This window comes from Suncus etruscus, chromosome 7 (assembly GCF_024139225.1).
Source record: "Suncus etruscus isolate mSunEtr1 chromosome 7, mSunEtr1.pri.cur, whole genome shotgun sequence".
In the NCBI taxonomy this organism is placed as follows: domain Eukaryota; kingdom Metazoa; phylum Chordata; class Mammalia; order Eulipotyphla; family Soricidae; genus Suncus; species Suncus etruscus.
Genome location: NC_064854.1, coordinates 28,869,628 through 28,895,430, shown reverse-complemented (window position 1 = coordinate 28,895,430; position 25,803 = coordinate 28,869,628). Strand labels below are relative to the sequence as shown.

Genomic DNA, 25,803 nt, shown 5'->3' with positions numbered 1-25,803 from the left:
GCTTGGGGGGACCATGTGTGACACCAGGGGATTGAATCGTGGTCCTTCCTTGGCTAGAGCTTGCAAGGCAGACCTTCCTTCTAGCACCACCTCACCAGCCTCAAAATATGTAATTTTATTGTTGTTGTTTGCTTTGGGTCACAAACACTGGTGCACCTGGGTTAGTCCTGGCAGTTGTCTAAGAACCTTATAGGATGCTGGGGATAGACCCTCAGTCGAATGTATGCATAGTAAGCAAGAGCTTCTAACTGCTGTACTATTCTGGCTCCCAAAATGTAACTTCTATACTGGAAAACAATACCTTGATTTTTGCAGTATAGCAAGAGAAAACAGTATAATTAAAAGCGGCTTTACACTTGAAAGCTGACATTGAGTTATAAAAAATGGTAAGAACCCTGAAATTGTTACTCATTTTATTGACTAGATAGGGCTTTTCTTAGTTAAGAAAAATACGGAGGGCCTGAGAAATAGTAGAAGGTAGGATAATGCCTTGTGCATGGTTGACCTGGCTGGGTTCAGTTCCTAGCACCCGTTTTGTCCTCGCAAATCTTTCCAGGACTGATCCCTGAGTCCAAAGCTAGGAGTAAGCCCTGAGCATTGCTGGTGTGGCCCCCAAACAAAAACAAAACAATACTTTGAGAAGAAAATACAAATGGTAATATTTATTCAGAAGGCATCAGTTTAAACAGAGCAGTGCAGCAATGCATAAAAGGCCATGCAGTGCCCAGCTCGAACCTGGAGCCTCTGCATTCAAGCTGTTTGCTCCAACTATTTTGAGCCCTGGCGCTGTCAACATTTTTTAATAAAAATATCACCCAAGAGCTGGAGAAATAGTACAAAGATCAGGCACTTGCCTTGCAGGCTGCTGACTTCAGTTTAATTCCCAGCACCATATACGGTCCCCCAGTAACTCTAGGGAGTGATACCTAAGCACAGAGCCAGGAATAAGTTCTGAGCACAGACAGATGTGTCCCCCAAACATACAAATCACTCAAGTCGATGATTACAGTAATTTGATTCATTCATTGTCATGGAAGATATAATTAATGAAATTCATATATGTCTACCCTGTGTTTTGCAAAGTGTGGTGATTTTATCTAGGAATAAAATGGTTTTTTTCCTGGTGACACATTCTCTTTCCTTAGCTACAGTTCCCTTGGAATGATGGAACCTCAGGTTGGAAGCTGCAGTTCTCTGCAGTAATTATCCCAGACAGACAACTGCTTGTTGAGTTGCATGATGAAGGAATAACAGGCATAGCCCTGCATGAAGCAGTGGGGGGGGGGTGTTAGGAATAAATAGGGAAGTCGACACTGGTGCTCTAATTCTGCAGAGAAGTGGGAAGTAGATGGTATACACTATAGCGTTACCTCCAATCCATGTTGACACCTGATGACTGGAAAAAGACTGAGTTTTACAGACCAGTTTTCCCAGATGGGGCAGATGATTGGGTAGATGGTTCCTTCCCAGCCCCAGTGAAGTCTCTGTTGTTTGACCACATAATGGCCAGCAGTACGCTGAGTTCCTGAGGAAGGAACCGGATGCAGAATGCTTGTCACGATCTGCTGTGTAACTGCTGCAAGTGACCGTGGAAGTGGCAGTGTTGGGAGGAATCATTTTCTCATGATGTGTCTAGTGGAAAATTAGATGGATTGTTCTCGTTGCATTTGGGTAAGGATAAACAGTCGAAAATAAGAGCAAAATTGCAAACTTCAAAAAAAAATGTATTCCTCTCTAAGGTCTGTCAATAAAGCATTTCTAAATTCTTACCACAAAATCCATTTTTAAAACGTTATTTCTTTTTGTTTGTTTTGGGGCCACACCTGGTGATACTCGGGGATTATCCCTGACTCAGTGATCAGGAATCACTACTGGAGAGCTTGAGGGGACCATATGGGATGCTGGGGATAGAACCCGGGTTGGCCATATACAAGGCAAAAATGCCCTGCCCACTATACTATCACTACAGTATTTCAGTTATTTTGATCATAAGAAATCAAAAGTGTATGACCTTACTTATGAAGAAAACGATTTACTTTTCTGTTTTGTTTTGGGGCCACACCTGGCAGTGCTCAGGGGTTACTCCTGGCTGTCTGCTCAGAAATAGCTCCTGGCAGGCACGGAGGACCACATGGGACACCGGGATTCGAACCAACCACCTTTGGTCCTGGATCGGCTGCTTGCAAGGCAAACGCCGCTGTGCTATCTCTCCGGGCCCGAAAACGATTTACTTTTAAATCTACCCTTCATTCACATTTGCCTTATGCAAAAGAGTAAATATACTATATCTCTCGATATATATATACATATATATATATATATATATATATATATATACACACACACACACACACACACACACACACACACACACACATATATACATGTCGCTCATGTTCTTTTAAGACATAGGAATGTGGAGATTTCTTTGCATAAATGTTCTTAGCTGAAATACCTATAAGGGTCTTTTTTTTTCTTTTTTGGTTTTTGTTTTTTGGGCCACACCCATTTGACACTCAGGGGTTACTCCTGGCTATGGGCTCAGAAATCGCCCCTGGCTTGGGGGGACCATATGGGACGCGGGGGGATCGAACCGTGGTCCTTCCTTGGCTAGCGCTTGCAAGGCAGACATATTACCTCTAGCGCCACCTTCCCGGCCCCATTTTTTTAAAGCTCTTTAAAAACACAAAGCAAGCCTGGGGTTTGAAATGCCAGGTGTAGAAATATTTCTCTCCTTGTTCATTCTAGAGCTGAAATCTTCCATAAGGAACCTTCAGAAACATTTTGGTTGGTTTTAAACCTGCAATATATGTATCTTTCAACTTGCACTTTCCCCTGTGAGGCGAGCTAGCTCTTAAAGAATAAATAAGTACGACCATTTTTATAGCCAGTATGAAAACTTTATCCACAGCAGAATTTAGTGTCCACAGAGTTTTGGTTCCTGAAGGGATATATAGATCACAATATTCGAGAGGAGTTCAGGTCCCCATTGAAAGGTAATTCATGATTAGGAAATCTTTTAAAACATTCATGTATAAAAGGCTGTTGCAATGAATAGGTAGCAGTGCCTATACTATTGAAAAACAGTAAAATTATAAGAATTTGACGTGTTATTAGACAAATGCTGGTAATAATTTTTAGGCTTGGCAACCACAATTTTTAAGCCAATATAAACTTCCTAGATTAATGATTAATGATGAATATCATTACAAATTAATCATAGTCAATTTGGCAGCATTTTATAATGATTTCCAGTGATAGCCTAGGTCCATATATTTAAGGTAGTATTGAATGAAAAGCAGATTTTTTTTTGTTTGATAGGAAGAAGTGAATTGTTTTGTCTCATTTTTCAAAAATGGTTTTGTTACCCTCTGAAATACCTGTGCGTGACTGCTGCAGCTCCCCAAGACTCCCCAGCAAGGGGTTCGACTGAAGAAAAGGCTCACTTGGAGGCTACGAGTTTGCTCTTTGGCACTGGCAGGGAGCTGGGAGGAGGAGAGATGGGACCATCACGAGAGATCTAGCTTTCACATTGTCTCTACTGGTTATCTCAAAATAATTGTGTTGTTCAAAGGATAACACTTGACACTTTACTCCACCAATCAGTTCTGATAGCTGAGGAGATTCTGAACTCGGCTAATGTTTGACCAGGGCATTTTGAGCCTTCTCAGCACTAGTCTTTGTGAAATACCTTTAAAAAATGTTCAACTCCCTTTCAGACTTGCTAGAAGAGAGGGATGGCATGGTTTGGAGCCAGGGAGCTGTGAACTAGATTTCTAGACCGCATCCTTGTCTTGGACCACCCTGAGAGATTGAAAGTGAAGGCTTCTGGTACTCCAGCATATCACTGTGTGTCTCACTACAGGGCCCAGTGCTTTAGTTCCACTGTAGGAATATAGGATGTGAGTGTTTGGAGGTTCAGGTTTACTTCCAGCTGTGTTCTGGGGTTATGTGCTGCCAGGGATCGAACCCAGGGCCTCACACAATACAAGCTATGCTCCATCACTTCAGCCATATCCAGTGTAACTGACCCTAAGGCTTGTTGGTGCATATTCCCAAAGAGCTGTTGAGTGCCTTTCATGGTCACTTAGCGTTCATGGGTGATCCATTTGCCAAGCGTGGATCAGAGTGATCCTGCCTGGAGAACAGGAAGCAGAGAGGAGACCTTCTGGAGGTTTCTTTTGTGTTTTTCAAGTTTTCTTTTAGAAAACATATTAATAGAATTGTATTATACTTTATTAGACTAGTAGATGCCTATGAGGAGAATGAGTAAGTTAGAAAAATGCAAAGTCTCTATATTCCTTTTTATTTCTACAACCCCTTATGTTTCATGTGTGGGGCATGAATTTTACTGTACAGAGAAACACATGTCTGGGAAATGGAAAGTAGAAGGCAGGAACCGTGATCTTTGCAACTTATTCAGGACATTTTTGTTTTCATTATTTAATGAACAATAGTTCAGTATAGTTATTGAATACTAATAGCAGCCAGTATGGTAATAATAATATAACTCTCCTCCCTACAGGTCACCTCAAATCCCCTTTAGGAACATCTCAAATCTTTAGCTTTACATTACCACAAACATAAAAATTAAGAACAAGGATCAAAGGAGAGTGTAGAGTGATATATAAAAGAATGGAATGAAAATAGCAATTAAAATTTTTTTGTCATGCATTAAGTGCACAAGACCTAATTTCCTAGGAAAACATCGTTGTCTAATTTCATCAAAAGACTTACAATTGTTAAAAATTATCCATTTGCAACAAAAGGTAAAAACCAGAGGTCAGAGCAATGGTTTAGCTAGTAGAGTGTTTCCTTCGTCCTTTGCACACAACTGACATGGGTTCGATCCCCGGCATCCCATATGGTCCCAGGAGCTTGCCAGGACCACTGATGTGGCCCAACCACACCCATCGTAAAAGCCAAAATTATTAAGAGCTGAATGTTTTTGTGGCGTTGGCCTAAAAAATGCCTAGACCACCTGATTTCAGTATTTGGTAAAGATTTTAGTATTTGAGAGTATCAGCTGACTTCATTACGCATATATCATTTTGTTTAAATGATAATTTGTGCTCTTTAATTAGCATCCACTGACAAGTCACAGAGTCCCAGTAGGGAGTCTAGTTCTATGGCTTTGATAAGTCAGATCATGAGAGCTTAGTGAAAGACTTGGTACAAGGACTGAAGAGAAAACATACTACAGTCATAGCTTTTAGTGTGTTCTAATGTCTCCAGTCCCATTTGCAGAATATAGAATTGTATCAGTGGACTCCATGTCCACCACAGTGTTTTGCCTTTTTATCATATATTCCAAATGCCCCACTCAGTGTAAACCCAAGCCCTGGCTATAGTCTTCTTTTTGGAGGAATTTGAAGTGTCCAATTAGGCAGTTTTCCAGTGGAATTTCTGAAAGACTTCATGAGAAAAGAAAAGCTCCTAAAATATGTATTATCAGCCCTGATTTGCTTCTCTAAATTTATCCTGGAGTTAATTTGCATCTGTCTGATATTGAATCTAAACCCCGCGGTTCCGGCCACAAATACTGTTGAGATGGGTCTGAAGTCAGAAGGTGGTCTTTAAAATAATCAACCACATATACGTAAACTTTTGAAAATTCCCCATGTTACCCTCATTCCAATTCACAGATCACCATCCAAGTAGCCAATTCGACGGAGATCCAGAAAATAAAGGCCTTTTCTTGTACACTCAAGCCTTTTATATCGGAAACAAAGACCCACCTGGAAGGTGGGGCCATTCAGTTTCACTACCAATCAGAGGGGCTACATTAAAAGAATTCCATCCAATGAGAAACAATGTGGATGTTGATTGATGTAGAAACAGACAAATCCCATAATCCCATAGTCCAGTTCTAGCCATCGAAACTCCGGAATGTTTCTTAGGTATGTGTCCGGAATCTACTTGGGGCATAAAGCCCTGCTTATTTCCTTACAGACATTGTGTAAAAGGTAATGGTTCCCTAGGTCCTCTTTGTCTTACTAGAGGTATGAGACAGACAGCATTTTAGTGTTCAAGATCCGAGATTGAGGAACTTCAGGAATGCTATTGACTGAATCATATTGTTATCTCTAGTACATCTGCTGACATTAAATATGTAGTTCTGTACCTTGTCTGCTGAGTCAACCTGCCAATAATATATGGTGCCTATGTGAGTTATTTGAAAGCCTTTCACCCCCCCACCCCCAGTCAGACCTTGCCTCTTTTCTATTTAGAATTGCTATATGGAATCTTAAAACATGTCTGAAGGATGACAAGTTATTTATCTGTGATTAAAAGATAGTATCTCTCCCCAGTTTTGAATGTAGAAAGTGTCTTTAAAATGATCCAATCTCGGATATTTTCAATTAGGAATTTAATTCTTCTTAAAACCTTTGGGGCAGAGGAAATGGGTTTTATGGTCAGTAAGTCTATAACATCCTTTCCAGTTTTACAGCATATGTGCAAGTAATAGAGGTCTTGAAGCCCTCCCTCATTGGCTACACAGATCATTTGTCCCACCCCTTTCTAGGTGATGCTTCAAGAAGCCACATAAATACTCTGTGGCAAATACTGCGGAAGAGTATTGATGCAAACATAGTCAACAGATAACCAAGAGTATATTTTTTGTATTGGCTATATTCATACTGTTAAAAAAAAATGATGGCCTGCATGTTTACTTTAGCCTTCTTGGTTTTCATTTCTGTTGTATTCTAATTTATGTTCTGTAATATGCATGAAATGTCTCAGAAGATGACTCAGAGAGTAGTAGTTTATGTCTGCTTAGTAATTGTGGTACTCCACACAACCATAATCCAACCATGGGTCTGAAGCAAGGGTTGTTGCTACAGGAAATAATACAGGCTTGATAGGGTTAGGGAGCTTTCATTGGGGTGGGAGAGGAAGTCTTTGTTTAGGGTGAAAACAGTTGTCAACCAACAAATAGTTATTTCTGCAACCTAACAAAATAGGACCAAGAATATTATATTAGGGGGGAAATCTTAATTTTTGAGTGTAACCTATTTTTTTTAAAGTCATTCTTCTCCCAAACCCACCTCTTATCTCCCAACTTATACAGGAAAAGACAGCTTCAGGTCTCTCTGTGTTTTTTGGCTTCCAGAGGAAGGAGGAGGTTGTACTATTTTATTTTATTTTATTTTATTTTATTTTATTTATTTATTTCTGCTAAGTGGAGGCAGTTTATTTTATTTCATTTAGATTTTCTACCACAAACAAAAACAATTTTTTTAGATCTACTCTTTTGGGGGAATGGAGCAAAAGTACAGAGGGTAGGGCATTTGCTTTGCATGTGGCCGACCCAAGTTTGATCCTCAGCATCCCATATGGTTCTCCAAGCCTGCTAGGAATAATTTTTTTCCTGTTTATTTCTACTATTTTTTAAAAAAATATCCTTATTTAAGCACCGTGTTTACAAACATGATTGTAGTTGGGTTTCAGTCATAAAAAGAACACCCCTCTTCACCAGTGTAACAATCCCATCACCAATGCCCCCATCTACCACACCCCCAGGTTGTACTATTTTAAATGCATAATAGGGCCTTCATTTCATCATCTGGAAGCAGAGATGTGAGCAGCTCAGGGAAACAAAGACAGCAGTGTTGCTCTTGCAGAAGGGAAGCCTTCTAGCACTTTCTCAGGCAGGAGAACATAGTGAAGAAAAAAAATCTGTTGGGAATGTATGTCAGCAGATGTATTTTGCCTTCCAGAATGGTAGACAAATCAAATAAGAGCCAGGGTAAAAAAGCCTGGAAAAAAAGATGCTCAGACTGAAGTTATTCTTTTCTGCTTCACTGCCCTTTACCTCTCTTGGTACCTTCCAGAGAAATCAGTATAGATGTATTTTTAGCTTGCTGTTTTCAGCACCAGTATGACAACATGATTCTGTCTCTATGTCAGTAAGCAGCTTCTACTATGTTTTCCTATTTCCTGCTAGCTACAGTTTACAAAGGATGTCACAGCGCTGGTAAGAAATGCACAGAAACCGTTGCCTTGCTTTTAAAAATCTTGTCATGTGGATTTTTGTCATGAGTCAGTCTATTAAACCTGAGCTTGCATAGAAAAGTCCCTATCTAGTGTTAATCTTACTAATTCGCAGAACGCATTTGTGATATTCAGTGTTCTTTATTTTCATTTTGGTGTTTAATTTTTTTTTAATCCTGTGTATAACTGCTGTGAAAACATAATGTTTGTTTGCGTTTATTTTTTTTTTTAATCTCTCCCTTGCCGTGGTACTTTGCTGTTATGTTGTGGCTGCACTTGAGCTTTGCAAGCTGTCTGACTGCAAAGACAGGCTATGATGATAGTCTTGAATTACGCTTGTTTTGCTTAGGGAATGATATGTTATATGATACCACATCTAACTGTGATGCTGGTTGGCTCTGTTTTATGCTCTCTGTGTTTGGTTTCAATTCTTAAGTTTTTAAAAAATATTCCAGGGAATTTCATAAGTAGTTGGTTAAAAAAATTATTTGAACTACATGCCTGCCTCCCTGTTAGTGATAGATAAATGTCTCCTGTTAATTATGAAAAGGAACTAAATAAATTTGTACAATATAATCTTGCATTAGCCTAACAGATACAAATTATATAAGACTTGATGAATGGCCTGCTTTTATTTTTTAGACTTTAATAAATGCATTTAGAATTTAATATATGCATTTAACTTCTTAAACATGCATATCCTCTTAAATATTAAAGTAACTGGTTGTTGAAAAACCTAATTTGTCAAAACTGATTATTCTCAGGGACTCAACCACTAATTGCTAAGATCCTGTTCCATACATTATCTTTAATTTATGCTTGCAATGCTTCTTAAAATAAACATGTTTGGTTACAATTTTTAATATTTTACCTGCTCTCTGGCAAAAGACTAGCAGCTCTTACGCTGGAATTTATCAGGCAGCCATTTAACCTGTCAACCGCTGGAAAAATCCTAAAACTCGAATGAGGAAAATTTTAGAAGCAACTTGGCTTTACCTAATAGGCTGGGGAGGAATTTGGCATATCTCAAATTCCTTGGGAAATAGGCCACTGTAGCTGATGACAATTGCAAATTGGACCATTTATTTGATTTCTGAGCAAGAGGCCCTTATCTAACCCCACGGAAATGCCCTGAATGCTGTTGCTGCATGTGGCCATATGGAATGTGATTCAGGACCTAGGTAAGGGGGCAGGAAAAGGAAAAGGGAGTGCTTGCACAGTAGATGTCCCTGCTCTGTGAATGACTTTGAAGTGACATTCTCTCTCATTTCCATGTAGGCCTATTCTCAAGATGCCTACCTGAAAGGCAACGAAGCCTACAGCGGCAATGCCCGCAACATTCCTGAACCCCCGCCCGTTTGCTACCCCCGGACGCCATCTTCTGCCCCTTCTGCCCTGGCACCACCCCCCGTGGAAACCTCTCCTCCAGATTCATCATCCAACAAGCAGCAAGCCGGTGGTACCCCGGTCCTGATGCAGCCCTCCAGGGCCTACCGAATGGAAATACAAGTGCCTCCATCCCCCACAGATGTTGCAAAGTCCAACACCGCCGTGTGTGTTTGCAATGAAAGTGTAAGGACTGTCATTGTACCTTCTGAGAAGGTTGTAGACGTGGTAAGTAATAGAAACAACCACACCGTCCCCTCGCATCGAACTGAAGAAGTGAGGTATGGCCTCAACGAACAGACCTCTCTCAAAGCCGTGTCCCGAATCACCTCCCCACCCTCCTCGGTCCCCACTCCCCATCTCATTCCACAGACCCCCAGCTCCAGATCCTCGGAATCACCAGGCATTGTACTGAAACCCAGCAATTACAGCGGCCATGCCGAGGGCCTCTCCAACAGCCGATCGCCAGCCGTGGAGTCGCCTTCTGCCCCTGTTAACCATTATTCTCCAAACTCCCACCAGCACATAGACTGGAAAAACTATAAGACTTACAAAGAGTATATCGATAACAGGCGATTGCACATCGGCTGCCGGACCATTCAAGAAAGGCTCGATTGTTTGCGAGCTGCATCTCAGAGCACAACGGATTATAACCAGGTGGTACCCAACCGCGCGGCCTTGCAGGTACGACGTCGAAGCACCTCGCACGACCGGGGACCCCAGTCTGTCCAGATCCGCCAGCGCAGCGTGTCCCAGGAGAGGCTGGAGGACTCGGTGCTGATGAAATACTGTCCCAGGAGCGCGTCCCAAGGCGCGCTCACCACCCCGGCCCTGGGTTTTAGTAATCACAGAACTCGCTCCTGGGATTATATCGAGGGCCAGGGGGACCCCGGGGGGGAGCATGCCAGCCCCGAAAGTCAGATCACAGACTCCAACGGAGAGAAGACCTACAAGTGGAGTGGCTTCACCGAGCAGGATGACCGGCGGGGCATCTCAGAGCGGGCCCGGCCAAAAGACATCCCCAAGCCTTTCCGTGGTCCAGCTTTCACCGTGGCACCCAGCAATGTCAGCTCTGATCACAGGCGAATGAGCAGTCGGGGACCCACGTCTCAGTTTAAGAAGCTGTCCCCGGACCTCAAAAGCCTGCAGTCCAGCAGGAACCACCATCCACCGCCTTGTGGACTGTCACTGCCTCGAGGGCTCGCCCAGGAGCGGTCTCCGCTGGTGAAAGCCCGAAGTCATTCCCAGAAAGCGCCTTCCACCCCCGGGGGCACCTCCAAGCCCCCCAGTAGCCAGAACTCCTATGTGGCCCTCAAAGACCAAAGACCTGTCAACCACTTGCATCAGAACAGCTTGCTGAACTCGCAGACGTGGTTCAAAGCAGAAGGGGCCCCCGAGTCCCATGGGGAGACGGGCAAGTCCTTGCCTTTCTCTGGACCAGGAGGTAAGCAGGTCCCTCCATCGAGGGACAGCCCTGGCACCTCTGACTTGGAGCCCACTGCCCTGCAGAGGAATCCAGATTTCAGTTCCCAAGAAGCCGAGGTTCCACAGTCTAGTCCTGCAGATGGAAAAGAAGCTGTCACCCTACGAGAGAAGCCCCCCTCGGGCCGCCAGACCCCCCAGCCCTTGCGGCACCAGTCTTACATCTTGGCCGTCAACGATCAGGACACGGGCTCCGACACCACTTGCTGGCTGCCCAACGATGCCCGCCGAGAGGTGCAGATCAAAAGGCTGGAGGAGAGGAAAGGTTCCAGTAGCAGCCCCCCCGGGGACTCCTTGGCTTCCATCCCATTTATAGGTGAGCTTACATTTGCTGTCTCTCTTGGTGGTGATGCCCGGGACCCAAAAAGCATGACTTTCTGTTCGGCAGGGCCATAAATTGACACTGTGGGTTGAGAGCACTTGTAAAGGATACAACCAGAGCCATTTTAGCCTCCTCCAAATCAGGTATTCAATACCCACTTAAGTGTTTTTCTTTTTCCTTGATTCTTTTTAAATTATTATAAGGGTCCAAAGCGATAGTATGGGTGTTTGCCTTGCAAGTGGATGACCCGAGTTTGAACCCCAGCATCCCATATGGTCCCCTGAATACTGCCAGGAGTAATTTCTGAGCACAGAGCTAAAAATAACCCATGAGCCCCACCAATGTGGCCCAAAAACTAAAAAGTAAATAAATAAATTGGGCCGGAGAGATAGCATTGAGGGTAGGGCATTTGCCTTGCATGCAGAAGGATGATGGTTCAAATCCCACCCGAGCCTGCCAGGAGAGATTTCTGAGCGTAGAGCCAGGAGTAACCCCTGAGCGCTGCCGGGTGTGACACAAAAACCAACCCCCCCCCCAAAATTATCATAGTTTAAGTGGCATGTTTACAAGTAGAATTCATATGCATGGTTTGAGGCGTGCATGTTGCCATTCCACACCACCCCCAGAGTATTCAGAACCCATCTCCATTGGCTTTCCATTTCTGGGAGTCCCTCTCCTCTCCGTTCCCCTATCTCTCCTTCTATGATATGATTATCTCAGTTTTGTAAGCCAAGGCCAAGAACTGCCATCTTTTGATACTGCCCTCCCCTTGATTTTTTTGATTTTTTGTTTTGTTTGTTTCTCTGTATCCCACAGAGGACTGGAATAATGTAGTGTTTGTCTTCTTCCTCTGATGATGCTGTTTCACATGATACGCTCCAGCTCTAGACAAATTATTCCTGGGTCCTCCCTCTCTCCACCCTGCTTATGCACCAGCTCCCTGTACAGTACCCCTTCTTCCTCCTGCATTATTGAGGTCCAGGGTTTGTTTTTTTTTTTTTTTGTTTTTTTTTTTTTTTTTTGATACTAAGACCCATATATTTTCTCTCCCAGATATTTCTCAGCTTATGAAGTGTTCTCCATAATTTTCCCCATGTCTTTTATTTGAGGAATATTTCAGACTTTTTTTTAAGTTCAAGTGGTTTTTATTAAAATGTACAAAATTCTGCAGATCTACAATTATCTTTTACTTATTTTTCATATCCTTACATTTCACCAAAGAAAATAATCAATTCTTTTTTTGTTTGTTTGTTTGTTTTGGTTTTGGTTTTTGGGTCACACCCGACAGTGCTCAGGGGTTATTCCTGGCTCTATGCTCAGAAATCGCTCCTGGCAGGCTTGGGGGATCATATGGGATGCCGGGATTTGAACCACCGTCCTTCTGCATGCAAGGCAAACGCCTTACTGTTGTGTTATCTCTCTGGCCCCAATAATCAATTTCTTTTTTTTCTTTTCATTTTTAAAGAAAGTTAAGTTGCTGAGCTATGAGACTAAGATGAATCAACTTTAAAAACTATGTAGCCTTTTTAAAAAAAAGAATACGAAATACTTAAGTTTACAAACATTTGGAGGAATCTCTTAACTAAATTTCACTCACCGATATCTGTACCCTAGAGACTAGAACACTTTACTATATAGATGAAACCATATAATTCTCTAGATGCTTTACAGAAAATAACTAAATACCAACAATATATATGATTTATATATATGTACATACACACATATATAAAATGCTCTATAGCTTATAGCTGTTTCATAGGCCTGTTATATGTAATAACTACAGAATATACTAGTAGAATAACTACATCCTATTTTCTTACTACTTCCAAGAACAAAATAACTTAATAATAAGGAAAGAAATGTACTGTATTTTTAGGCGTATTAGATAGCCCTTACTTTTTCTGTTAAAATATAGGGTTTGGGCAATATTCGCTGTATAAGACTACCTCTTTTAACACACACCAAATGGAAATTTAAAAATCATAAGAGAAAAAGAGTAGAGTCCTCAAAGGTTAATAGTGTATGTTTAATAATGGTAGACATGGGAGTGCCAACCATCATTTTACATTTGTCATTTGTAGTGAGTGACTGATTTTTTTTTTGTTTTTGTTTTTGTTTTGGGGCCACACCCATTTGACGCTCAGGGGTTCCTCCTGGCTATGTACTCAGAAATCACTCCTGGCTTGGGGGGGACCATATGGGATGCCCAGGGATCGAATGGTTCGTCCTACGCTAGCGCTTGCAAGACAGACACCTTACCTCTAGCGCCACCTTCCCGGCCCCAGACTGTGATTTTTTTTTTTTTTAATTGTGATCTCCATTGAGAACAGGGAGAAGGGGCTCCTCCAAGAGAAGCTGTCTGGGGTGCACTGATTAATAGGACAGCAAGAGGGAGACAGAGCACCTTCTTGTGTCTCCCATAAAAGCTGAACAGAGGACTGAGCACTGGAAAGCTGCATACCATGCGGCTGAATGGAAAGCGGTGCTCAGAAACTCAGCTCCTCTGTGTGCCCTGAAAGATGAATCAGGACACGCAGAGGACTGAGTGATGATGCCTGGCAGCTGGATGGGATGCAGCAGTAAGAGGGGTGGGATCACTCGTCCCTGAAGCTGGAGTAAATTTTAGCATGCTGTATACCGGTGGATAAGACGACTCTCGGCATTTAAGAAGTTTTTAAAGTCATCTTATACGGCGGAAAATACAGTACATTTCTTTCTCTAGTTACCCCTTGAAACAGAAAGTCAAGTATTTATCAAAAAGAAAACTAGGAAAAAACCAGAGACATAACTTATACAGCAGCAGAACATGCATGTATGTGGCCCTGGGTTCCACCCCGGTCCTATCCTCCCCTCCCAAAAGTTCTAAATAAATACTTTAAACAAGCCATATGTATTTATTGAAAACAAAAATGTACAATTATTCTTAGATTGCACTTTTAAGTCTTCTCAGCCTTCTTTCTAGTTTCTAGTAAATGATGTTTGAATTGTGACTTTCAAACATACACAAGTCAACAGAGAAAATGTAATCTACTAATTTTGTGTATTCCCCCATGAAATCTAGATAGCTTGTGATTATTATTATATTACTTACTCTCACCAATGAGCATAAGAGACAAAGAGCTAAATATTAAATTGTGAGACAGTAATTAAAATTGATTTCAGAGGACTTTGGAAATGTTTGTTAATTGCTAAAATGTAAATTGCCTCTTTGGAGCCAGGGGTCTGGAGGGGGTGGGACATTAAATGGGCACTTGCCCTGTATGATCTAAGCACAGAGCCAGGAATGATCCCTGAGTTCTGGGCTTGAACCCCAACATCCCTCTCCCCAAAGTGTGAATTGGCTCTTTAGAAAATTGTATAAAAAGAAAAGAAGCTTAAGGTATTCAGAATTGGTCTACAGAGAGGGTAGAGGGATTTGCGCATGAACTTGCCTGCTTGTGGCCTTCCCTTATTTAATTCCCAGCACTGCCTCGTTCCCTGAGTGGTAGGAGTGACTCCAGAGGACAGAGCTGAGAGCAGCCCTCAGCATCAGTGGGCATTACCCCCAACAAAAGCTAGCATATACTGACTAGCCATAAAATGGAAATATCATAGTGTAATGCTTTAGTCTGCTCAATAAAAACGATAAAACTTGGTCAGAATTTTTGTTTGACCTTTTTAGTTAAGTAATGACCAAAGTGGGGTGTGTGCTGAAGCAATAGGACAGTGGGTAGGGTGTCTGCCTTGCATGTGGCTGACCCAGATTCAATCCCCAGCATCCCATAGGGTTCCCTGAGCTTCCAGGAATGATTTCTGAGTGCAGAGCTAGGAGTAACCCCAAGCACAGCCATGTGTGGCCCAAAAACTAAAAACCAAAAACCGAAAAATACATATAAGAAAAAAAGGAAAAAAGAAATCAAAATCCATTTTATCATTATGATTTATTTCTTAAAGAGTTATTCTAAGTCTTGGAGTATTTTATCTTATGAATTATAATTCTGTTTGTGTCCCATGTTGGGTGCAGATTAGCTTTCCAAAGAATAAACAATGTGGGGATCAGAACATTAGCACAGTGGTAGGGCATTTGCCTTGTACAAGGCTGACCTGGGTATCCCATATGGTCTCTTGAGCTTGCCAGGAGTGATTTCTGAGTGCAGAGCCAGGAGTAACTCCTGAGTGCTGTTTCCAGGTGTGAACCCCAAACCCACCCCACCCCCCCAAAAAGAATTTTAATTCTGGCATCCTGTTTTTTTTCTTGGCCTAAAATGTTAAAATTCAAACCACTAATGTGAAGTATGAGAACTATTGTTGGAAAGCAAAGACTAATGTATTTACAGGCCAGAGGATCTGATATAGACTCCGGTTTCAAATTCCATCTTGATATCCTGGTGACATCATACAAATGACTTAACTCTCTTCTTGGTTTCATCATCTCTGAAGTGGCACCTCTCTGAATTCCCTAAGAATTCAGTGAAACCATACATGTAAAAAACTCTGAGAATGTGCTGGGGTTTAGTTCCCACTGTTGATAACCTCTCACCTCTCAGCATCTCACTTGTCCAATTTTTCCCTTGAGAGTTAGTGGTAGGCTTTTGGGGAACTTGTAAAATTAGAATTATGAAATAATTCTGACATAGACAAAAGGAGATCCTCTCCTGAACAGAAGCCCTATTCCAAAAGGGCTGCTTTGCCTGATTTGCACCAAATGCCAAATGCCAGCCAGTGGCAAGGCCAGTTACCCAGAGCATCTCTTCAAAACCCCATCAATAGTGCATCATTCCTTCTCCTAGTGATACGGGGACTGAGTCCACAGTGGAGATGAGTCCCTTCCCAATTGCACCCACTTCTCACGCAGGCAAAGGCCTGTGGGATGCTGTGGATCTCTTAGAGCTCGCCATGCCCTTTGCTGAAAAGTCTGCTCATCTCCCCCAGTTTATCTCCCCATCCTGCCTGGAATGCAATTGCAAATTGGGAATTGGCTAGGAAGCTGGGAAGGCGTGGAAACGCAGTCCTCACAACTACTTCAGTGCCCCAGTCATGGGTAGGTTCTTCTGGCACTAGAACCACACTTTCTGATTTTTTTTTTTCTTCAAAAACTGAAGATGGACTGAGATATCTTGGGGGAAGGGGTGGCAGGAAAGAAGAGGTAAGGTTTGGGAAATGGTTGTGTAGGAAGTGAAGCCTCCAGCCCCAACCCCCTCGCTTAGCTTCCTGAAATGACCTTGTATGATTATTTAAAATTTGAAAGTGCTGTGATGTTTTTTGAGGCTGATAAGTGATTATTTCTGTTGTGGTCACTTAAGATTCTGAATTTCTGTGCATGTTGTTATTTTGATGTTCAGTTATTAAAGCTAATTGTGGCTTGCTGAAGTAGCAGCTATCTAATTTATTATATTCTCAAGACTATTTCAGAGACTTAGAGTAAAAACTGAACAATGTAGAGATTGTTGGATGGGAGGTTTACCCAGCGGTACTCAGGGCTTACTCCTGGCTCTGTGCTAAGGAAACACTTGTGGTGCCAACAATCAAACTTGGTCAGAGACGTGCAAGCTAAGGTTCTTAAATACTGTTCTATCTCTGCAGACCCTGGTGTAGATTTTTAACAGACTGAAGATGCCAGGTACTATGACTTAGTAGTTAAATACTAAATCTTCATTCACATGGTTGTTTCAGTAGTAAACCTTAAGGTTAACATTAGGTCATCAGACATTCCTGTATTTTTTTATTTTCCCTTCTAGATGAGCCAACAAGCCCCAGCATTGACCACGATATTGCCCACATCCCCGCTTCCGCTGTCATCTCGGCCTCTGCCTGCCAAGTGGTCTCTCTCTCGACCCTTCCTCCCAGCCTCACGACTTCAGCTCCTCTGATTCGGCGCCAGCTCTCCCATGACCAGGGTATGTGTCTGCTTGTGGCCTCATAGAGCGTTTCCTTTAAGATGATGGATCACACTGTGAGAGAATCTAGGAACCTCTGGTTAATGTTGGGCTTTAATTTCAGAATCTGTTGGACCTCCCAGTCTGGATGGCCAGCCCAACTCCAAAACAGAACGATCCAAATCATATGACGAGGGCCTGGATGATTACAGAGAAGACGCAAAATTGTAAGTGTCTTGATTTCAATGTATGTTTGTGTGTGATAAGTTTAATTTTGACGTGTGTGTGTGTGTGTGTGTGTGTGCGTGCGTGTGCACACGCGTGCAAGAAATGTCTTTCCTGCTTTCTGACTTGTTACTTGGTGTAATATATTCCCTGCATTCTTAAAAAAAATATGTTTTGGAAATACAGAAATTGTGATACATAAATTGTAAATTGAAATATATAAAATGTAGTACACAAATTAGATATAATATAGTAAACACAGGTTAGAAAGGCAGTTCATTGATCTGACCACATAGTTTTGCTTGTAGAATGCCCGGGTACCACATGCTCCCCTAAGCAGAGAGACAGGAGTTACCCAAAAACTAAAGAATGAAGGGAAAAGAAAAACAAATTGCTTCCTTGAGTACTATTTTTGAGTTTACTATGCCTGTCTTGTCACTTAACCATGACCAAATCACACGCCTACCAATGGACCTATACTGCCCCCTCCCGACACAGTGTGGAACTTCACTTGGATTTTTTATTTTTTTTAGATAAACCTAATAGGGTCAAATTATTGTATTTTTGAACTTTTATTAATTGATTTGCGTTTTCTCTGTGCTTAAAATATTTATTTCTTTTCCTGTAAAATTTTTCTTTGTGTATTTTGTTCATTTGCCTACTAGATTTTCTGTTGACTTCTGAGAGAACTTTGATATAAAGAAAACTCAGTCTTCTGAGAAAAGTGTTTTAGGTTCCTTTTTTCCAGTTTACAAGTTTGCATGTGTTTTTGTAATTTTTAGATACATTAAAATATCACAATTTTTCTGGGAGAAAATTTTAAGGATTCTTTATGACCTCTAGATTTTGCGTCATATTGGAACAATCCCTCAGAGTAACAGCAAAATTCATTCCTGTTTATTTTGTGAATGTGTTTACTTTTTTTTTTTTACTTTGGATTAATCTGTAATTTGTTTTATTGTAATTGGTGAAGTAAATAGTTCGCTTTACATTTTCCAATATCTGTTATCTATTTATTCACATGCGATATTAATTTTAAGGTGTTTCTAAATGTTTTTTTTATCTTTGGTAAAGTATCCTCTCTTGTCACTTTTTTTCTTTTAGAATTCTCTTGGATGTATTTGCTTTCTAAATTTCGAACATAGTGCCTTATTCTTAAATTCTTTTGGTCATTTTCATTGACACAATGGTTAGAGAAAATTGACATCTTTATCATATTGGGTCTTCCTTCAAAGAATAATTCTGTTTTTTATTATAATTTTTGTTGGACGGGGACAGGTTTGGGGCTACACCTGACAGTGCTCAGGTGCCTTTCTTGGTTCAGTGCTCTGGGTCACACTTATTCAGATCAGTTTTCAGAGGTCCATGTAGAGCCAGGAATTGAATCCAGATCTCCTTCATGCAAAGCATTTCTCTGGCTGATTGTCTCTTAATTATTGATGTATCTAAAACTGTGCTTAACTAATAATACAAACTTGAATCTTGTATTATTAGTATTAACTAGTAGGACTTAGATTAAATAATAAGAGAAATCTAACTTGTCTAGGTGTCTCTTTGGTCTTTGAAAAAGGGATAAAAATACCTTGTTGTACAAGAAATAGTTTTCTTTTCTTTTTTTTTTAGAATAGTTTTCTTTATTTTTAAGCATTTAATTCACTCAGGAGGAAGGCCAGGCCTGATTGTGTTCAGGAATCATTCCTAGAGGTGCATGAAGGACCATATGCAGTGCCAGGGCTTGAACTGGGGTTGGCCATGTGCAAGACAAGTACCTTATACCTCTTGTACTAATTCTCTGGCCCTATGTGAAATATTTGTAGTTGACTAAGTCAACTAACGTCAAGCTCCTTATTGAATCAGAAGCTCTTAAACCTAAAAAGTTAACTGTTTGTCTTACTTTCCAAAGAGAATGAAGATGAAATGTCAGCTCATTCATTGCAAATTTGTTACAATATTCAAATTGTTGTTGAGTCTTGAAGGCATTTTATGCAGTATTGAAGACATTTATGTACTTCTTTCCAACAGGTCCTTTAAGCACGTGGCTAGCCTGAAGGGAATAAAGGTTGGTATATATTTATATCTTGTTTTTTTTTTTTCCCCAGTGGGCTGACTCACACAGTGGAAACATGGGCTCAACCACTGAGCAATATACTCAGCCCTGTATTGAATATTCTTAAAATATACTCATCCCAAGCAGGAATGACTACTTTTGTTTGCTTTTGTTTATTTTGTTATTTATTTATTATCTTTTGGAGATTTTATTTTTCAAGTGCATCTGGAAGATATTACTTAGGAACTGTTCCTTTGCAATTTTAAAAAATACGCAACACACAGACCCAACTGCGTGCCCGATTCTGTCCATCAACATGTCATAAGGGCAGCCAAACTGTTGGGGAGTCCTCATACTGTACTTCAGTGTGTGTGGTTCTGCCTCAGCTGTAACTTTGTGCCTTTTCTCCACTTCTCTGAAGTCCATGCCTGGCTTCTCTCTCATCACATCTCTGAAAGACTGAGAGAAGAAGAAAGAGTAGATGGAATTTCCACTTATCATTCCATCTCCTGCCATACCAGCAGCAGGTTCCATAACCTTTAGCCTTCATTACTCAGGCTGTTCTTTTAACCCTTTAAGTTTGTCTGTTCAGAGCAGACCCTTTTCTCCCTTCGATTTCCTGAACTCTCAGTGACTTTCCCAATCTATGCACTGACTCAGTGACCAACCCTTAGAAGTAAGTTCACTATTCTCTGTATTTAAAAAAAAAAAAAAAAGCTCTCAAATCCTTGTTGTTTATGTCTCCTAATTTCTCTTCCACTTTCCTGAAACTGCCATAACTTTTCTGTAGCCCCTACTTTCTCCCATCACATCTCTCTCAAAGCAGCTGGGCTCAAGATCTAAAATAACTAGCTGCTTCCATTTCAACTCTGCTGGCCTCAGTTGTCTGCAACACAGTTCCCTGTCCTTTCCCAAAGCATTTTGTGCTGTTAGAGACTTGGGCTGCCCCTGCTCCAAATGTTGAGATGTTCCCAGCACTGCCAGGGTGACTTGTCTCATCTCTGGTCCTGCAGAACCCAGGCAGCAATATGCCTTGGGGCCTTTGCACGAAACTGCCAGCTGGACCAGGAATAATCAATGGGGCCACTAGAACTCCTTAGCAGTGATTGGGAGCACTCCTCAATTAAATTATATGTTGAAATGTCTGGATCTGTTTCTCACCCCTCTTTCTCATCTGCACTCATGTTCTCAGTGTTCTTATCCAGATATCGCCCCCAAATCTGCTGTGCTAGGCCCGACCTGTGATTGTTAGCGATAATTTCACTCAAATGTGTAGTCTACAAGACCTGTTGCATGCATCCCCCAAGCTCATCTCTCTCTTCCCCATCTCATGATCTCCACTTCCACTTACCCTGTCATTGAGCCCTAAATCTTAAGAATCCGGGGCCAAAGTGATAGCACAGTGGTAGGGCATTTGCCTCGCATTTGGCAACCTGGGATGGACCTGGATTCAGTACCCAGCATCATACATGATTTTCTGACCCTGCCAGGAGTGATTTTTGAGTGCAGAGCCAGGAGTAACCTCTTAGTGCTCCCGGATGTGGCCCCAAAACAAAAACAAATAAAACAAACAAAATAAAAAACAGAGGGCTGGTCCTGAAGTGTCCCTTCCTCAATACCCTTTGCTCAGGTAAGAGCACTTTACTCTCAGGCACCAGTTTCTTGATACTGCCTTTCACTTGGCATTCTCAGTGCTTTTCATCACTGTCTGATCATTTAAAAGAATTATTATTTGTCTATTCTCTCTAATATGTGAGCTCCTGGGAGCAGGAAGATGATCCATTTCTATATGTTTTTTAAAGATTAAAAATAAATTTTTAGGCCACCCAAAATTGACAGTGGTAGTTAATTCCCCACCCCCAGCTCCACCCCTCTTTATTAAACAAGACAAATGTTGTTTTTTTTGTTTTTTTTGTTTTGGTTTTTGGTTTTTGGGCCACACCCGGCAATGCTCAGGGGTTACTCCTGGCTGTCTGCTCAGAAATAGCTCCTGGCAGGCACAGGGGACCACATGGGACACCGAGATTTGAACCAATCACCTTTGGTCCTGGATCGGCTGCTTGCAAGGCAAATGCCACTGTGCTATCTCTCCGAGCCCAAATGTTTTTAATATAATTAATAAAAAAAATAACAACAAAAAACAAAGCCTTCGTTTGGGATATTTTCGAAGGTTTTGTCCCCATTAAAGTAGTTTCAACCTACACATATTTACTCGAGAAACAGTCGCCATCTTCCTATTTTCTTGGCCTGCCTGTAGATCGCAGACAGCCAGAAGTCATCTGAAGACTCTGGATCCAGGAAAGAGTCTTCCTCTGAAGTTTTCAGTGATGCTGCCAAGGAAGGCTGGCTCCACTTCCGACCCCTGGTCACTGAGAAGGGCAAGGTAGGAAGGGGGGCCAGAAAATGGTGGGATACCCGGAAGGAAAAAGAAAGACCATCATTTTGGGGGGTTGTTTTGGAGTTTCTGTTTTTGCCTTAGTTTTAAAGCCTTTCATTCTCTACATAAAGGAAAGATATTTTGTCACACACACAAAATTTCTAACCACAAATTTAATTTTGCACTTTTTATCTTGTGTACCAACGGGGAGCTATTATCTACTTAAGCCAGATAGGAGAAAAATCAAGGTATTTCAAAAGGCACTCTGATTTTTTTTTTTAAATTCAACTGTTGTTTTGGTAGAGATTGTCACCTTTTAGAAAGAACAAATTTTAGTATCAATGATTGAATTTTTTATTGAGCTTTTCCCAGTTAATTATCTTAAATGACCTTTCTTTTTGTAATTTAATTACCAATTGATAGTCCACTGAATTGAATTATTAGTGTTTGCTTGAGGACTTAGATTTCAGTGCAATAAAAACTTTACCATAATATTTTTGAGTACTAGTTGACAGCCTGATTTTCAAAATCCAAGGACCAGATGGAGAGAATACAGGTGTAAAGGTAATTGAGGTACTTGCTTAGTGAGGCCAATGCCAACCCTAGTTTAATACCTGGCACTATATACAGTTCACTAGGCACCTCCGGAGTAGCCCTAGACCAACTCTGAAGTCTCCACATCTCATACACACAGACACACAAACAAAAGGTTAATACTGCCAGAGTGATGCCTAACTTGGGTGTATTCCCCCAGTTATTTCTTCCCTTCCTCTTCCAACATAGATGTCTATTTTTTAACATAAATCAGACATATCCATATTGGGTCTACTTCTGTGTTCATTGAACTTATTGCTTAATATAGTTATCAGAAGATTTAGCCAAACATTAATGACTCCCCCATTGGTTTTGCGTTTTTCCAGCGAGTTGGCGGAAGCATTCGGCCATGGAAACAGATGTATGTTGTGCTTCGGGGCCACTCACTTTACTTGTACAAGGATAAAAGAGAACAGGTGACCCCCTCAGAAGAAGAACAGCCCATCAGTGTCAATGCCTGCTTGATAGATATCTCTTATAGCGAGACCAAGAGGAAAAACGTCTTTCGACTGACCACATCCGACTGTGAATGCTTATTTCAAGCTGAAGACAGAGATGATATGCTGGCCTGGATCAAGTCCATCCAGGAGAGCAGTAACCTGAACGAGGAAGTAAGTGTTTAAGAAGCTCCTGCCCTCTCACAGTGGTTTTGCTTTGCTGGAGATGGGAGGTGGGCTGTTGTTTTGGTTTGTAGCCACACCTGGCTGTTTCCTCAACTCAATCCTAGCTGGGCTCAGAGGAATGTATGCCAGGGATCAAGCATAGGTCTCCAAATTGTGTTTCTTAAAAAAAATGAAAAGCAACAGATATCACCTTTTTATAAATTCAAACAAGGGGCCTGAACGCCTCATTCTCAGCAAAGTGGGAAAGGCATCTATTTGTCTTGCACACATGGCTGATCCAAGTTCGATCCCCAGCATCCCACACAGTTCCCCAACTACTGCCAGGTTACTCCTAAGTGCAGAATCAGGAGTAATTTCAGAACATTGCTGAATATGGTCCCCAATTCCTCCACCCCATTCCCACCCTCACTCCCAAAAGAAATTCCAGTAAGCTGTGCTGGAGAGATAGTGCATTAGAAGATACTGGCCTGACATTGTGACTCACCCCAGTTCAGTTCTCAGCATCACAGTTAGTACCCCACCACTAACAGTTGTACAACCAAATATGACCCCAAAACAAAACCAAAATTTAAATAAGCCAAGCTTGCTCTCTAAGCTACATCCTACCAGTGGTCCTCAAACTATGGCCTGCGGGCCACATATTGTATTTGTATCTGTTTTGTTTTTTCATTGCAAAATAAGATATATGCAGTGTGCATAAGAATTCGTTCATAAGTTTTGTTTTTACTATAGTCAGACCCTCCAATGGTCTGAGGGACAGTGAACTGGCCCCCTGTTTAAAAAGTTTGAGGACCCCTGTTAGACTCTCACTGTCTGCTTAATTTGGCTAAAAAAAAAACAAACAAAAGCAGATCATGCTGTATACTGTGTTTTAAATATTTGGCATTCTCCTATCATTTAAAGTAGGATATTTTTATTAGGTATATTTTAAGTTGTGTGTAAAACTGGGAACCTCATAATTTTTTTTTCCAAATTTAATTTATGGTAGTAGTACTTTCAGACCTCCTCAATAATCTACGAAATTAATATCAGGTTTGGACATTGAATTTGGGGGGGGGGCATCACCAAGTACTCGTGGCTATCCACTCAAATTACACTGGGCAGGCTCTGGGGATCATATGGGATGCCAGGGAGCAAACCCAGATCAGCTGTGTGCAAGGCATATGCTCTACCCACTGTGCTATTACTCTGGCTTCTGGATATTGAACTTTAAATAGTGGAGAAAGGCTACAGTTGGCCCCACAACCTTGCAAAGTACATTCTCAGTCTCCCATTTGGTAGTTTAGGCTGGGGGTGGGGGTTAATAACTTACCTACCTAAGTAGCAAACCCTGGATTCAAACCAGTCTACCTGGCTCATGAGGCCAAGGACTTGACTGCGTGTTGTTCATATAGTGTGGGACTCCCTGCCATCCTTTGCTCTCTGGCTTCAGAATGTGCTTCCACCACTTGGCATTAATAGGAGCTGAGTAAATAAAAAATAATTGGGGAAAGAAATGGGGGAAATCACTGTTACTTGAGCTGAACAGAACAATAGTTTTTTCATATTTTCTGCATATGTTCTTCAGAGCATTGAAGCACAGAGAAAAGACCTGGTTGCACAGTCATCATTACCTTTGTGACTAAGTAATTCTACATTTACTACTTTCTTCTGTCAGAAACAGAATTGTTGGGGGGGGCTTCAGTTATAGTGAAAAGGCCTATGAAAACAAGTAACTAAGTAAATGCAAAGAATCTCTGATACTCTGGTTTGGGGTAATGGAATTGTAAAGGCAAGAACATTATATATATATATATATATATATATATATATATATATATATATATATATATATATAACATGATATAATAATAGACTTCTAAGAAAACTTGCATTGGCAAATCATACTGTAAGGCAGATTTTCTTCAAAGGAAGGCTAATTTTTAGCAACTTGTTGCATTTCTGGGTCACAGCCTTTAAGACATTTTTACATCAGGAATTTCACTAGGTTAGTCGTTCCTGAAATATATGTGCCTGAGCAATGCATCTAGCTTTTATTCATGGGAACCTTTTTCATATCATTACCATGTTTTCTTACACTTCGTTTTCACTTTCTCTGCCCAACACCCACATTCCCAGCAAACTTTTATGTTCCTACTCACTCCCATTATGGCCAAATCATGAAAACTTGTACTATATGGAAAAAACTGTTTGCACACTTCACCCCTCCCCAATCCTTTATCTTTTACCTTGTTTGTGGTTAAAAATTAACACTAGATCCATATCAATGCAACCTTTGTTCGACAACCACCACTGTAAAGAGAACCTCAGACTTTTTGCAGTGTAAACAAGGTGGATAAGATCATCTCTAAGAAACCGGTCAAAGGAATATCTATTTAATAAGCACCTACTAGGGGCCAGGTGTTCCACTAGGCAGCAGAGTGTTGTTTTTTTTAAATTCCTGCAGATGATTTCATCAGTGAACTGTGGCTATTTTAAGGATTGAATGAGATAATGCCTTTGAAGAATGTGGTGGAGTATTTGACAGATAACAATCATTTACTTTTTGTGAGCCATTATCTCATCATAATCATCTTCATCTAATCTTAAGACACAGGGTGGTTTTCACCCCAGCTTTATAGATTAGACAATAATAATTCACTGAGCGTATAGCATTTGGGAGACAGCCTTTTAAGCTGTTTTCATGAATTATCTCAGCAACCATATGAATGCATCCTGTTATTATAATCAGCATTTTACAAATAAGGAGACCAAGTGACAAAGAAAAAAAAAATTAAGTAATTTCCCCATGGTTACCTAGCTGATAAATTTAAAACCTGGAGTTTAACCATATGATTTGGCGGGGGGGGGGGGGGGGGGGGGGGGGGGGGGGCTTATTTCTGGGCCACACCCAG

General features: G+C 41.2%; 1 protein-coding gene across 6 annotated transcripts in view; it reads left to right on the top strand.

Annotated features, from left to right (window-relative positions):
- The window catches only part of ARHGAP21 (Rho GTPase activating protein 21), a 141,961-nt gene that overhangs the window by 95,344 nt on the left and 20,814 nt on the right, over positions 1 to 25,803 (top strand). For 4 of the 6 annotated variants that reach the window (XM_049777744.1, XM_049777743.1, XM_049777742.1 and 1 more), the window contains 7 exons: positions 7,949 to 7,978; positions 9,274 to 11,179; positions 16,906 to 17,064; positions 17,168 to 17,270; positions 19,291 to 19,327; positions 21,573 to 21,698; positions 22,613 to 22,897. In XM_049777744.1, the coding sequence (XP_049633701.1) occupies positions 7,949 to 7,978; positions 9,274 to 11,179; positions 16,906 to 17,064; positions 17,168 to 17,270; positions 19,291 to 19,327; positions 21,573 to 21,698; positions 22,613 to 22,897 (2,646 nt within the window). The remainder of the gene's footprint in view (positions 1 to 7,948; positions 7,979 to 9,273; positions 11,180 to 16,905; positions 17,065 to 17,167; positions 17,271 to 19,290; positions 19,328 to 21,572; positions 21,699 to 22,612; positions 22,898 to 25,803) is intronic. The other 2 variants (XM_049777746.1, XM_049777745.1) reach the window with 1 other exon arrangement.